This window comes from Pimephales promelas, chromosome 25, assembly GCF_988280905.1.
Source record: "Pimephales promelas chromosome 25, fPimPro1.hap1.1, whole genome shotgun sequence".
Taxonomy (NCBI): Eukaryota; Metazoa; Chordata; class Actinopteri; order Cypriniformes; family Leuciscidae; genus Pimephales; species Pimephales promelas.
In genome coordinates this window covers 9,499,227-9,515,512 of record NC_142793.1, presented here as the reverse complement: position 1 = coordinate 9,515,512, position 16,286 = coordinate 9,499,227, and the positions used below count along the sequence as shown (strand labels likewise).

General features: G+C 36.4%; 2 protein-coding genes across 2 annotated transcripts in view; one reads left to right on the top strand and one right to left on the bottom strand.

Moving 5' to 3' along the window:
* The window catches only part of LOC120473373 (uncharacterized), a 46,320-nt gene extending 41,927 nt beyond the window's left edge, over window positions 1-4,393 (top strand). Inside the window, exon 14 of the mRNA XM_039663176.2 lies at window positions 777-4,393. Coding sequence (XP_039519110.2) covers window positions 777-1,927 — 1,151 coding nt within the window. The 3' untranslated portion in view covers window positions 1,928-4,393. The remainder of the gene's footprint in view (window positions 1-776) is intronic.
* Window positions 4,368-14,544, bottom strand: uevld (UEV and lactate/malate dehyrogenase domains). Its single transcript, XM_039663181.2, has 12 exons — window positions 14,386-14,544; window positions 14,138-14,222; window positions 13,926-13,991; window positions 13,650-13,813; window positions 12,117-12,258; window positions 11,930-12,018; window positions 11,728-11,833; window positions 8,524-8,694; window positions 7,764-7,937; window positions 6,745-6,832; window positions 6,498-6,621; window positions 4,368-5,321 (listed from the first exon to the last, which is right to left on the bottom strand). Exons 1-12 carry the CDS (start codon window positions 14,425-14,427, stop codon window positions 5,157-5,159), a joined length of 1,416 nt encoding a protein of 471 aa, XP_039519115.1. The 5' UTR covers window positions 14,428-14,544; the 3' UTR covers window positions 4,368-5,156.
* Between the last annotated feature and the right edge of the window lie 1,742 nt (window positions 14,545-16,286).

The window sequence follows — 16,286 nt, the reverse complement described above, 5'->3', positions numbered from 1 at the left end:
ATTAGTTAAGAGATTTGTTTTCCTTCAGAAAATTTGCCATGTATTGTACCTGTTATCAAAATAATCAATATTAGAATCGAAATCGAATTGGAAGCTGGTGAATCGAAATCGAATCGAATTGTGGAATCTGTGTCAATACCCAGCCCTACAGACAACCCAGGCTCCACAAATGGCAACAAAAACAAACTGCGGCAACCCGCTCCACGAAACATAACAAACTGTTCCAGCCAATAACCGACAAGGCCCTGGGGGTGGGGTTTGGGGTGTCAGTGTGCGGATGAGGAGGAGTGAGGGTCTATCTAGCCTCCGTTTTGTTTGAAAATACTTTAAACGTCAACAAGAAGTCACGTCACCCGACATCGCTTAGAGCACCTTTAAGGATGACGTGTTCACAAGGTGTACTTTACTATTCTATATGTCTTTGGTGTCTGTAAGTGTAGACTTCTAAAAGTAAAGGTTCAATAAAAAACTGTTTTATAGTCTGATGCAATAGAAGCTTTCCCAAAGCAGTTTATATCCCCTAGTTGTTTAGAAAACCATCTGGTCCTCCAATGAAATTGGAAGGCAAATTGAGTTCTCTCACAAACTGATAATGTAAAACCAAGAACCATATGACCAAATCCACAACCTAATAGAACAAAAAATATCCTTAATTAATAGATGGTTATTTGTAAAACTTAAGGAACCTTGTAACAAGCTTTTTTTTAAACGCATTCTGTGGTTTTATACAATTTTAGACTGTTACAACAAATGTCTTTTCTTGGTTTGTCTTGTAGCCAAGGGAGAAGAGTTCCCAAAGATACCATTGGGTGAGGAGCGTCCAATAGTGCTGCTTCCAGTGTTCCAGACTGAGTCTGTACCCTTACCACCGGCCGCACACAACAATCAGACCTCAAACAAGCTTCAGGCGGAAGACACCACCACCCACAACCAGGGCAGCGATAAACACATCCCTTCCATGACATCATCTTCCCCTGTTTCAAAGGATACCCACTCACCTTCCAACTCATCACTGTCACAAGCTACACCTGAAGATTCAGGGTCCACACTGAAGAATCAAGACCATGCACCCTTACAGAGAAATCAGCTACTCCAACCAGAACCTACACCATTTTCAACAGAGACTCTTGCGTTTAAGGATGAATGTGTCGGTAGGCCTTTATCGGCGGTGTCTGAAGACTGGCCTCCTCCGTACCAGACACCCCTGACAGATTGTTCCAGTAACCACTCTTTAGATCTCCCTGAATTACCTCCTCCACCTCTTCCCTGCATCGAACAAGTGGTCGAGCTTTCACCTTCCGAAGAGGATGTCCAGTTTTACCTGCTCCCACCTCCAATCACCCAACCTTTGGATCTCATCTTAGAGGATCCATCTTCATCACCTTCCTCGTATAGATCCTATCGGCAGCTAAGCAAGTTTCCCGTCAACCTGTACGTCCCGCCGTCCTCAGGTGACCGGAGGCCTTCCAACACCTCGCATTACGACAACCTCTCGGAAGAGGAAGATCAGTCTGTGGAGAGGCTGTTGGAGATCGCGGCCACATTGCCGCAAAACCCAAACTTGGGCCTCAGGAACACCACCCTTTCCTTTCCTTCAGAAGATGCCATGTCTCTTCCTCTACCATCCCCTTGTATGTTCTTCTACAGCCCTGACTCTTCGCCACTCCCTCCTCCTCCTCCATGCATTGAGGAGTCAAACCGTTGGGTGACTCCAGACTCCATTTTCCCCCACCCATCTACCGGCTTTGCAGATAGACCCTTTCTCATATCTTCTGCCCCATGCAATCAGGTGGTTGTAAACCAGACTGAACAAGATAGGGGTCAGTCACAGCCCCCGAGACTACCACCCAAAAAATCTCAAGCCACAAGACTCTCTCCAGTACACTCGGATTCAGACTTCTACCGAATGCATGTCCCAAGTCACTAGTTGCTGGAATCAACCCTATCATGCAAGTACCATTTTTAGTGTGAACTGAAGACTTGTTTCCATTTTGGACTTTTATACTTCAATGATATGAAGTGAAAGTTTTTTTTTTTAAATCTTTTAGAGGTTGTGATTATTTTCTTATGTTGCCGTACGTGTTATATAACAAAAAAGGATGGTGGAATGTGTGCGTGTTTAATGAGAGTGTGTTTCAGGCAAATTTGTTGCATTGAAATCCCCTTGTCTAAGGTGAAGAAGATTATTTTTATCTGATCGGTTATCAGAATCTATGGAAGCTTGTTTCTGCCACGGAATGAAAAATAAAAAAAAAGGTAATTGCGACTTCTTATCTCACAATTCTGAAATTTTTTTCTCATAATTGCAAGTATACATCTTGCAATTCTGACTTTATTTCTCAGAATTGCGAGATGTACAGTCAGAATTGTGAGATATAAAGTCAGAATTGCGAGATACAAAGTCAGAATTCCGAGATATAAAGTCAGAATTGTGAGATATAAAGTCGCAATTGCGTTTTATAAAGTCAGAATTGCGAGATATAAAGTCAGAATTGCAAGATATAAAGTCAGAATTGTGAGATATAAAGTCGCAATTGCGTTTTATAAAGTCAGAATTGCGTTTTATAAAGTCAGAATTGCGAGATATAAAGTCAGAATTGCAAGATATAAAGTCAGAATTGTGAGATATAAAGTCGCAATTGCGTTTTATAAAGTCAGAATTGTGAGATATAAAGTCAGAATTGCGTGATATAAAGTCAAAATTGCGAGATATAAAGTCAGAATTGCGAGATATAAAGTCAGAATTGCGAGATATAAAGTCAGAATTGCGTGATATAAAGTCAGAATTGCGAGATATAAAGTCAAAATTGCAAGATATAAAGTCAGAATTGCGAGATATAAAGTCAGAATTGCGAGATATAAAGTCAGAATTGCGAGATATAAAGTCAAAATTGCAAGATATAAAGTCAGAATTGCGAGATATAAAGTCAGAATTGCGAGATATAAAGTCAGAATTGCGAGATATAAAGTCAAAATTGCAAGATATAAAGTCAGAATTGCGAGATATAAAGTCAGAATTGCGAGATATAAAGTCAGAATTGCGAGATATAAAGTCAAAATTGCAAGATATAAAGTCAGAATTGCGAGATATAAAGTCAGAATTGCGAGATATAAAGTCAAAATTGCGAGATATAAAGTAAGAATTGCGTGATATAAAGAATTGTGTGATATAAAGTCAGAATTGCGTGATACAAAGTCAGAATTGCGAGATATAAAGTCAGAATTGTGTTATATAAAGTCGCAATTGCGAGATATAGTTAGAATTGCGAGTTATAAAGTCAGAATTGCGAAATGTAAACTCGCAATTGTGAGAAAAAGTCAGAAGTCACTTCTGTAATTTTTTCGCAATTCTGACTTTATATCTCGCAATTCTGACTTTATATCTTGCAATTCTGACTTTATATCTTGCAATTATGACTTTATAACACGCAATTATGACTTTATTTCTCACAATTCTGACTTCATATCTCGCAATTGTGAGACAAAAAGTCGCAATTATTTTATTTTTTATTTTTTATTCATTGGCGGAAACAAACTTCCATAAGAATCACCAGTTAGCAAGATGACTAAGCAGCAGTTTTCCGGGAAGTCTTATTGTGTTTTGAAAGGATAATTGTAATAATTTAGTTTTAATTTAGATAATTGTAAACAATTTCACTGGACCCTGAGATGCGACAGTCACCACTATTTTGTTTGGGTCTGTTTTGTCTGCATGTTGTTTTCTGAGGGGGTTCTTTGTCAGTCATACAAGTACTATAGTGGCATTGGTTTTCGACTAGATGGAAGGCAAAAATAATTTGACTGCTTTTTTCAGATTTTTCCCTTTAGATTATTGTCTTTGTCTTATTTTTTGTGGGTTTATTTTATATCTAAGTGCAATTTTTTTCTGTGTTTTTTGTTTCTTTTGAAACCATCATATTTAGGAAATATAAACAAGGATCCCACCACACCGACATAAGCAAAAGCTCCTTGGTTACAATAATTGAAAGATATTCATGGTCCTTGATTTGCTCATTTCCTTTAAAATTTTCTCTACATGTAAACCTTAGTGTTATATCTTGCCCTTTAGCGCCACCTTGTGAAAATGAAGCCCAGCTTGGTCAATTTATTTACTGGGAAATACAGCCAACCACAGTGAATGTTAAAATGAAGCAACTGTATATTCAAGGTCGCTTTGTGTCATTGTAAATAGAATTTGTTTGATTGTACTTTATTTGTATTAACCGCCTATATTTAATTGCTTTTTATATTGATTCTCAGGTTAAAACGGTGTTTGAACCCCAGTTTAAAGTGTATTTTGCTTTATGCTCATTTGACTTATACTAAAAAAAACGTTTTGTTTTCCTCATGCAACAATGGAAACAATAGATAGTAAAGTGGAGTGTTTTATTTACATTATTGCTATATTCATTTCTGATTGCACATTCAGAGGTACAGTACATGACAAGCACAACTTGATAAAATATAATACCAGGATGGTATTTCTATTTCTTTAGATATGAAAATGTACATTCGCTTGCAGAAAAGCACTTTAAGAACCCGCACCCTTTAATTAATTTAAGAAAAACCTACATCACAGATTTGCATGATTGATAATAGCTTTTAAATAGATAGTTCACCCAAAAATGACAATTCTGTCAACATTTATTCACCTCAAGTTTTCCAAACCTATATGAATGTCTTTCTTCCGCTAACGAAACGAAACGAAAGAACGAAATTCATACAGGTTTGGAACAACTCAAGGGTGAGTAATGATAGAATTTAATTTTTTGGTTTAACTCTCTTAAAGCCATTCATTTTACCATTCAACCAGAATTTATCCTTCCATAAAGGCACCATTGTCCATTATTTGCACAGGCAACCACATACAATAAGTTATATGACAAAAAGGATTGCATCTACATAGTTTTATATTGTAAACAATATTGAAGTGCAGTATTATTATGCATAATGCTTCACCAGAAGCCAGGATAGTGTCTTTAAGTGCTATTTGCGATCAGATGCAAGACTTTCACTTCACAGTGACTGCAGGGAGAATATAACATAAGCAAGTGTTGCTGGAAGGACTAACCTGAATCTTCACATACAGACATTTCTTTGAATAGCCCCTCATCCGTAACCGTTCTGAAAGCTGCGGTTGTAGACGTGATGGTGTTTTACAATCTCAGCTGCATGAAGAGGTTAACCTGACACGCCACACTCTCCCTCAGCGTCATTTCTTCTTCTGAACCTAAAGACACACCTGGTAATCTGGTGGAGCCGTTTTCCCCGAGGATGCACGGCAAGCTGAGGAACACTTTTGAACCGATTCCACCCCAGCCCTGAATGAAGGAAACGCACATTGGAGACTCAATTCTCTCAACATTTACAGACATGGATATTTAAACTGCATCTTTAACATTTTATTGCAAAACAATTGAATGTTTCAGTGACTCCTTTAGAGTGCAAAAAGTGAGTCTGAAATAACAGACCTGTTATTATAATATAACAACTATAATAATACTTGTATTTAATAGTGGAATTTGTGCTGAAAAACTACATTACCCATGATATTCTTATATATAAAGAGCTTTGAGGGCCGTGAAATACATAATCGAGTTGGTTTCTCATTTTTGCATATATATTGTCATTGAAAACATATCCAAACATTCACATTTCATAATGTAATAACAAACCAATAAAATTAATTTGATATATATGCACATTTTGCGATAAAAATATATTGTTATATAGACGTAATTTAACTTTAATTAATACTTTTCACCATTGTTTTTAATTTGATTGTCATTCGCAATGCTTCATGGGATTGTAGTTCTTTCCCTCATGGAAGTCGTTAAGTGCACAGCCTTGAACCTTTGTCTGATTTTCAAATGCTACAAACAGATGTTTGCAATGTTTTGATTCACTTCATAGTTGGCTGGCTTGGTTCGGTTCATGGCTTATAAAATTAATGTAAAAATACTTGCTGAACCAACGCAGCTGAAAAAGTGGCAGGACACTAAGGCCATGTCCACACGGACACGGGTATTTTTATAACCGTGACTTTTTTTACGCGGTTCGGCCGGGACACTGGACACTGAAACCGAACATTTTTGAGTATTTTCTGAAACGCCAGTTGCAGTGTTGTCGTGTAGACCGTGAAACCGGAATTTTTGCAGCGCTGACGGCTTCTGATTGGCTAACGTGGCTTTACGGTTAGGTTTATATCGCCACCTGGTGGTGTTGCATGCTCTTGACAGCGTTTGATAGCGTGTTTTTGCGTTTTCATGTGGACAGAGGGTTTTTTTTAAACGCAGGAGGGAAAAATACCCGTGTCCGTGTGGACAAGGCCTAATGCAATCTATAAAGTTTACGCTTACAAAATATGACTTAAATAATTTTGAGAGAAAAAAAAATTATGGAGAGACAATTTGAATCTTAAGTCTCTTAATTGCATGTTAATCCTCATCACGAATGCACATGTAGGACTGGCCACAAAGTTCCTTAACTGAACATACCTCAGCCAATGTTGAGACGGAGTGTGTTTTCCTTTGGTTTGTTACGATGCTGTGAATGATGCCAGCAATGGATAACCCAACTGACGATGACCTCTGACCTCTGCCCTTGAGCATCTCTAATGCCCTAAAAGCATATAAAAACGTTCACACATCATAATGCAATAAAAAAAAAAATATAATAAATTTTTACATTTCTAATAGACAATATATAAGAAAAAATCTGTACGGTCATCATTTAAACCCATACCTGTCCATCAAGGGTTTGGTAGAGTTGGACACTGGGGTTAACGCATGTAGTTGATCAGTTCCCGGCTCCATATTACCCCACACTGCCACTGAGGAACAACCAGAGAGAAATCTAATTTATTATTTAAAGCTAGACTTAGAACATCAGTGCACAGTTGAGGTTTGCAAGCTTAAATGTGCTGCGTAAAAGGAGAATTAATCTCATTGGCTCTCGCTGAAGCTCAAACGTACAACGTAACACGATCATAAACCTCATTCTTTCTCACAGAAGCTCAAACGTACTGCGTAACATGAGAACGAACCTGGTACTCTCGCACGTAAAGCGAACTTTCTTGAGCTTCCATTTACCACAACTGATGTGTGAGTTGATGAAAGTTTATATGTGAAAAAAAAAAAAAAAAAAAAATGAAATGTTGGTGCAGTGATAAACTAATTCATTTTAATTTGGTGCTATTACAGCAGTGTTTACATTAAAACACGTCACAAATGCTGTGGTGATGTTGGCCAATCAGGGAAGTGGGCGTTTACTTGTGCTTCTGAAAGAAGAAACGTCCTTTGAAATAGGGTAGGATAGAAAAATATCTTTTTTTTTAAAAATATGCAAAAAAAAAACTTTGCTGACTTCATAAGATAACCTCGATAAATGGAAAATGATTTCATGAACACATTAAAGGGTTAGTTCACCCAAAAATGAAAATTCTGTCAGTATTTACTCACCCTCATGTTGTTCCAACCCTCTATGTGTTTATTTGTTCTGCTGAACACAAAGGAAGATATTTGGAAGACCGTTTTAATCAAACAGATCTCATTCCCCATTGACTACCATACATACTATGGTAGTCAATGGGGAATGAGACTTGTTTGATTGCAATATTCTTCCAAATATCTTCCTTTGTGTTCAGCAGAACAAATAAACACATAGAGGGTTGGAACAACATGAGGGTGAGTAAATACCGACAGAATTTTCATTTTTGGGTGAACTAACCCTTTAATATGTCAAGCTGCTCCTGATCCACTCACCCTTGTTCTCCGAGAGTTCTCCAATGACCCAGGCCTGCTTGCCTGTGTTATTTGCCACCAGTGAAATGTTGATGATGTGAGACAGTCTCTCTGAATCCAGATTACACCCCACACCGATCACTTGAGAGGGCAGAAGATGACTTTGTCTCCAGGCAACATGCGTCATAATGTCCACTGTGAACAAAGCAAGATAAGAATTTCTATAAGAATCACTATAAGAATTTGAGCTGCTTGCTAATGATAAATAGATATTGAAATTAGAATAGAAGAAAAATGATGATGATGATTTAAAAATGTTTAATTAATTTGCGATAATCAGTTTGAATGAATGATTCAATGACACACTAATAGACTTTGCTTGTTTAATTAGAGGATAAATCTGCATTTTTGAACGAATCTCTTGAATGATTGATTCAATGTCGAATACATTTTAACAGTAATTTGTCGCCACCTACTGGTGTAACGATATAATCGATATAACGAAGAGCCAAGTTACTTTAAAATGGTGGTTTTGAAGTCTGTGATGATATATGAATATTTGTAACAGATTTGAATGTTCCGGTGTGATTTTGTCAAAGGTTTAATAGTCACAGGCGAATCGTTGTCATTTAGGAATGAGATCACGTGGGTCTTTGAATCGATATTTTAACGATTAATCGAGCAGCTCTAATAAGAACAATCACTAATCAATCAGTAAAGAAAATAAATGGGACATTTTGATTTGATGTTGTCTTTGAGCAGAAGCTAAGCGATCTCTAACCTGGTTGAGAGGCGATGAGCAGCACGGCTCTTGGACTCAGCTGGGCGAGATGCGGGATGATTCCTCTGTACATGTCCACATTAGTCTGAACTACACTTAAATATGACTGCTCATCACTCCAGGCATTCGCTGTGACGACCACCACTTTAGAGCCCGCTGAGGCCGACAGGTCTGTGGAATTGAGATGAGAGACACTGTCACTGTCTGTTGTGTAGGAGAGGTTGAAGAACTTTTACAATGTAGACAGTAAAAAACAAAGAGACATGTAAAGACTTTGTGGTGATCTCTGTTAGAGCCAGACCGATATATCGGCAGACCGATATTATCTGCCGATATTAGGCATTTTCCAAACTATCGGTATCGGCAGTTATAATGGCCGATAAATTAATAATTCAAAAATAAAATAAAAACGGACGAAACACGCTTGAACCATGTCATGAGTGGAGTTGGAGTTGTATAGTTTGTCCACCAGAGGGCACTCTACACCGTTCCTGTTGACAACACACGTTCAGTTGGTCACGAGACATACATTGCTTGAATAACAATTAAAAGACACTCCCCATCAGTTCTCTCAACTCAAATAAGCATGACAAAATTTGTGAATATCATGTCCAGTTTAAAATAAAAAAATAAAATATCGGCCGATATATCGGAATATCAGATTTTAAAACCCCAAAATATTTGTATCGGCCTTCAAAATCCTTTATCGGTCGGGCTCTAATATCTGTATCTTCACCAGGGTTATTATCGTTCAAACTAAAACCATAAAAACATATTTTCATTACTTGAATTAAAATTAACTGGAAAAATATATACTTTGTACAAGACAAAAAAAGCTGAAATTTCATTTCAGCTACAGTAGTTGCCCAGGCAACATTTCTCATTTTAATTTAGTTTAAGCACTAAAACTCAAACCCTATATACAGGTCATTAAAATACAATTTAACAAAAGTTGTTAACTATTAACACAACTTTAAAATGAAAAATGAAAACCGAAAATATAAAAATAAAATATCAAATGCTATCAAAATATATATATAATTATAGTGAAAATACACATCTTCGATGGTTAGAATTATGAATACATTGTCTTTTTCAAGTCTTTTTTCCTCAAGAAAAGTAAAATAAATAAAATTATTTTGCATCATTATTATAATTTATATATATATATATATATATATATATATACACACACACACACACACACACACACACACACACACACACACACACACACACACACACACTAACATTACATTAATAAGAATAAGGGCTGTGTAAACCAAAACCATTAAAAATTGTTTTTGGTAATTGAAATAAAGCTGAAAATAAAATATAAACATAATATAAACTAAACCTGAAATGAAAATAAATTGAAGTTAAATAGAAATTATCACTAATAAATGAAAACACACATTATAAAACTATACTAAAACAAATTCTAATTTATATGAAACTGAAAGTATAGAAATATTAAACATACTAGAATATTAAATAGATAACATTAAATTAACACTGAGATTTTTGAAATATGACAGATGCTGTGTCCCAATTCGCATACTACCCATCCTAAATAATATTTGAAATTAGAATTGTAGTATGTTGAAATAAGTATTCCAAAAATACCAGGATAGCCTACTTTTTTTTTTTTAGAATAGGTTTAGATAAAGGGGTTTGAGTGCTTAATAATCAGTAGCCCATCTAACCTGACAAAAAAAAAAAAATATTAAAGGTTATCCACTTTATATTTAATCTAAAACAACACTGTGATCTTTTATAACCATACGTTCGGTCATTAACTTTTAAATGCATCATTATGCAAACGTGAGGAGTTCTCCGAATGAAAGACCCACGACTGGCAGATCAACGTGTGATTTCTCTTGCATTTCTCTCCGTAATGGTAGGAAATTCAATTTAATTCAATGTTGTGGATTTTAACTTTGGCAAGATGATTGACGGGGCAGTTTAAACAGTGGCTACGTTTACATGCAACCAAACAATCTGCTAGTATTTGGATTGAAGGCTCAATCGGACTGAAAAATCAGTCATAAACCTGTTGAACAAAGCATCATAAACGAGTGTCCCGTCATTCTAAAATTCTCCTCTCACTCAGTGTCTGTGAAGTGGAACAGGACATCTAGCCAGTCCTCGTCTCAGACTCTCATCCACTCAAATCAGACTCAAATCGATGAGTCTCGATTTCTGTTGAGACATTCAGATGGTAGAGTCAGAATTTGGCGTAAACAGAATGAGAACATGGATCCATCATGCCTTGTTACCACTGTGCAGGCTGGTGGTGGTGGTGTAATGGTGTGGGGGATGTTTTCTTGGCACACTTTAGGCCCCTTAGTGCCAATTGGGCCTGAGCATTGTTTCTGAGTGCCTGAGCATTGTTTCTGATCATGTCCATCCCTTTATGGCCACCATGTCCCCATCCTCTGATGGCTACTTCCAGCAGGATAATGCACCATGTCACAAAGCTCAAATCATTTTGGTTTCTTGAACATGACAATGAGTTCACTGTACTAAAATGGCCCCCACAGTCACCAGATCTCAACCCAATAGAGCATCTTTGGGATGTGGTGGAACGGGAGCTTCGTGCCCTGGATGTGCATCCCACAAATCTCCATCAACTGCAAGATGCTATCCTATCTATTTCTAAAGAATGCTTTCAGCACCTTGTTGAATCAATGCCACGTAGAATTAAGGCAGTTCTGAAGGCGAGTGAGTGTATAAGCAGCACAGCACAACGATTCAAATGATCATTGTTTTCAAATTATGACCAGAAATGGATAAATAATATTAAACAAATAAAGAACCAATGTAGGAGAATAGTTATGTGCAAACAGCAAGAAACGCTGTATATTCGTGCAGCGTGTACACGTCAACAAATCTATTCCGATTTGAATCTTGTGACATGTAAAAAGCGCGCATCAAACCGATCACGTTTAGAGTTCATGTTCAATGAATTCAGTCCGACTGAAACAAAAGTTGTGCATGTAAACATAAACAGTGACAGGTTGCACGCTATTAAGTGAATTATGACGAAGCTTGCATACTCTTCTGCTACACACTCAAAAGTATATACTTTTTCTTCTCAAAAACAGGGCATAGTATAAGTAGGCCAATTGGGACACGGCACCAGACATGTTATGGACAGACATTTTGAGATTCTGTGAACGTAATGATGAAAAAAAAAAGCACCTTTTGAGACCTCGACCTTTGGTAAACTGAAAATTTCCAAATCCATCGTGCCGCCTTTGGTTGAACTCTCAGGGATGTCAATCAAAACCAGTTTGTCAACACAGCACTATGACAGAAAGAATGACACAACAACCTGGTCATAAAAATGTGGTTACGTAGCCATAAGCTATTTCCGGAAAACAATAGACAATCGTGTAGTTACCTTCGCCATGATACTCAACACGGCAGCAATTCCCAAATCTCCCCCGCCAATCACACACACTTTAACCTCTTGATCAGGACGATTTCCACCTATAAGAGCAATACCACATTATGATTTCAATTTTGAATTCATAAAAGAGGTACTCAACCTGTGCAATTGCATTTTTTTTGCTCCATTCCAGACATACCTTCATTAACTTTGAGATTCGCCACAAAGGCCAGTAGATCGTTGGGTGTGTCGACATGTGCTGAAGATTTGGTGCTCAGTGGAGGTTCCTCTTCAAACTTAGCAATCATCTCTGCCAGAAGCCCATTCACAGACGACTTTGGCTGCGATAGTGACAGTTTATATATACATACAGTCAAACCAAAATGTATTCAGAGTCAGACACCTTCAACATTTCTCACATTATCAGTTTATTAGGTATGGTTAAGAAAATATGCCAAGAAGAGTTATCGAATCAGTTGATATTTCACTGGTTTTGTCCATCCTTCTGTTAGACTGTCTCGCAGATGAATTAGGTTGAATAGCTGTCAGCTGTTAAATTTAAGTACAACATTAGATAATACCAATCTAGTTCAACCGATTACCAAGAAATGCTTCATTTTGTTCAGTCTGTGGTTTAAAAAGGTTGCATTGGCAAGCAAAACATGGTCAGGTCAAAGTGTCTGAATAATTTCTGATCCAGCACTCTGTAAAGTCTCCTCCAGCACATCAATGAATTTAAGGTCTGGATTTAGAAGATCCGATTGGTGTGTGAACATCAAACGATTTCTGAAGGATCATGCGACACCAGACGATGAATAAGGGTCTTATCTAGCGAAACGATCTGTTATTTTAAAAATAAATAAACAAGTTTAAGTTTTACAAGCACAAATGCTCGCCTTGCTCTGTTCTGTGATGTTCATGACTCTCCTGTACGGACTCTTTTTTCAAGTCATTTCGTTCACTTTGTTCTTTGATTGACTCGAAAAAAAGCTTTGTTCGCACTCGTTCATCAAAAAGAACGTATCTTTTTTCGAGTCATTTTGTTCGTTTCGTTCGTTGAGAGAACGAAATGACTCGAAAAAAGATTTGTTCATTTTGATGAACGAGTTCGAACAGGAGAGTCACGAACGTGCATCACAGAACAGAGCAAGGCGACCATTTGTGCTCATAAAACTTATTATTTTTCAAATGGCCGATCGTTTCACTTGATAAGACTCTTATTCATCATCTGGTGTCGTTTAAAGTCCTTTGAAGCTGCACTAAAACTCTTATTTGGACCTTGAACCGTTTGGTTCCCATTGAAGTCCATTATATGGAGAAAATCCTGGAATGTTTCCATCAAAAACCTTAATTTCTTTTCGACTGAAGAAAGAAAGACATGGACATCTTGGATGACATGGGGGTGAGTAAATTATCAGCATTTTTTTTTTTAAGTAGGGCTGTGAAACGATTAATCGCATCCAAAATAAAAGTTTGTGTTTACATAATATATATGTGTGTAGTGTGTATAATTATTTTGTGTATATATATATATATATATATATATAAATACACACACATGCATGTATATATTTAAAAAAAATAAGTTATTAATATATCAAATATTTATATTTATGTATAATATTCATTTTGCTATGTTTTTGTGAGCATAAGGGAGTTTTTTTTTTAATTAGGAATTGAATAATTAAACAATCAGTCAAATAAAGCATTTTGCATAAACAAGTTATCTTACGTGGTCCCAGTTGTGCAGGCCCGGCAGGTGTATTCTACCCTTCGAATCGACATGTTTACCCTCCCGTATGACCATGCTGGAAGTGGGTCTCAAGAAGCACATGGGAGGAGTGAAGGGGAAGGAATCCAAGAGCCACAGCAGGACGGGCAGGTTATATGAGTGTCCTGTGTGTGAACAAAGACAGTGCTCAAATCAACATAAAGAAGACTCTTCCGAGCAATTATATCTAGTATACTCATTGTTCAATTAAACAACAGATACTCTTTCATGTCTCACCTTGATATATGACTGGGATATTTCCAACCAGTTGGAGGAGATCCTTCTGTAAATTGTCATTAAATGCTAAAAAAAAGAAGTTTCAATAATGACTCAGCAGATTCAAATGATCACAAGTAAGACGTATACAATAATTTGAGCTTTGAACTCCCAATGACTAAACCAGATAAATGTGGTGTTATATGTTATGATGTTTTATGAAAATAACTTACTGTATGTTCCAGACTTTACTTCCATATCAGTGTGAACGCGAGACACTTTCTGGAGCTCTTCAATGGCCACATCACGATATTTATACTAGTAAGGAAACCAAGTACCATGTTAGAGAGAGTAAATAATTCGCATTTAAAGATGTGATTTTTGACACACTGACTAACTTAAACTTTTCATAGAGGTTTAACCAGTGTTTATCATCAACCTTATTCGTCAATATTTAATATTTCTAGTTCATGTTACTTACCTTAGAGAGAACTTTCTTCACAGATTCCGAATTTAAATCCATGATCGCTGTTTAAAACTGTGCGGTAAAACCGTGGAAGCCCGAGCTGCTGAATCTCAACCAGTCAATAGTGAAACTCAAACTTCCGCAAACACATTGGATTCCAGCTGACTGCCTCTTTCTACGGCAAGCCGAGAGGGCTGATGCCATTCAAATAAAAAAAAAAATGCTAGGCGATTTTATTTATTTTACTAAATCAGTCATCACAAATTGAATTTTAAAAAATACAAATATAAATATATTATAATATATTAGATTACAAATATTTTAGGGATGGCTTTCTGAATGCACCTTTATGAATATTTATCCATAATATAAACTATTTAAACATTATTTGTAAATCTAATTTTCTTTAACAGAGCACCATTATGAAAAGAAACCATATACAGACATGTCCACAACATGAGGGTGAGTAATGAAAGAATTTTCATTTTTGGGTGAACTAACCCTTTAATCTTTAATCAAAAAAAACTTACCCTCCATCTTTGTTTACTGGCTCGAGGGCGGGAAAACCCTGTAATTTTTCGTTCATTCATTATTCTATTTCTGAATGAAAGATGAAATTTAAAAAAACTGTGCAACTTGGTTTTGTTTAAAAGAAAAAATCAGAAATGGCTGTATTTTGTTTTCCAAATATTCTTGTCACAAAAAAATATTATTAGAAAATTGGATGACGACGATCCAATCCCGACGGACAAAATCCAATCGTCTATGATAAAATCATGTTCAGCTCTATTTTATTTATTTATTTTTGTCATTCGAGAAGCCATCTCACTCGCAAATCTCTTTTTTAAATAAATAGACATTTTATAACACCATGTATTATTGCATTGGCAGTGAATAACGAAAAACAAATGAACACGACTGGATTAGGCAGTCAATCTCTACGTTTTCCCTTTTAAAATCAGTTTTGCTCTCTCTCTCTCTCTTTTGGTATTGCAAATGGTAATACAAAAATTATATTTGCTGTCATCTTTATAAGTTTACCCAACTATGACAACTTTCACTTCTGAGAAAGAAAAGCCAATAACTGCTTATGTTTCACGCCATCTTTAATAATTGTCAAATATGTTGGGTAAATTACCACTGAATATTTATATTTTCTTTTGCAATAGGCTATGTTTTCATTCAAAGTCCCCTGTCAATAATTTGAACCCTTAAAACTCATCTTTGATCAGCAAAATTACCTATACAAGTTTTTTCCTTGAAGTCTTCAAGCCTTCAAATAGCTTTATTTGTCACTCTACACTCTTGCCTCATTTAGTATAACCAGTTCTATGAATATGCAAATGAGCACGCCTCCACTCACTCAATCCAGCTCGGTTGACCTGATTGGATACAAGGTAGTTTGTGACATGAATTTGCACAGGGTTTTTCTTAAAGCATATTAAAACACCTCAGACATATAAACAACATTAAAAGCTTGATTTTCACCACAGGGGGACTTAAAACCTGACAAGTGTGTTCTGCTGGTTAGATCAGCATTAAAGAACTCAACCGTCAAATATCAGATTTAAGATTAAAATAATATCCATTTGTCTTATTTTAAAGCTACACTGTAACTCTTTTAGTTTATTCTTAGCTAGTGTGCTCATTAATATATATATATATATATATATACTTCGTTCAAGTAATACAGTATTCTCGTGAGTGTATAATGTGCCATTGAAAATACATACAGGTAAGGGGTTCTAATGTCGGTCACCATGTTGACCTTCCATCTTGAAAGTACATTAGACAAAGAGAGACATACCCATTAATTCAAGCTTCGCCTTTCGCGTTTACGTTTGAGTTAACACTCATGGCCGAGGTCAAACTGAAAGCCATGTTAAACTTGGACTACATTGGCCACCGTAGGAGTT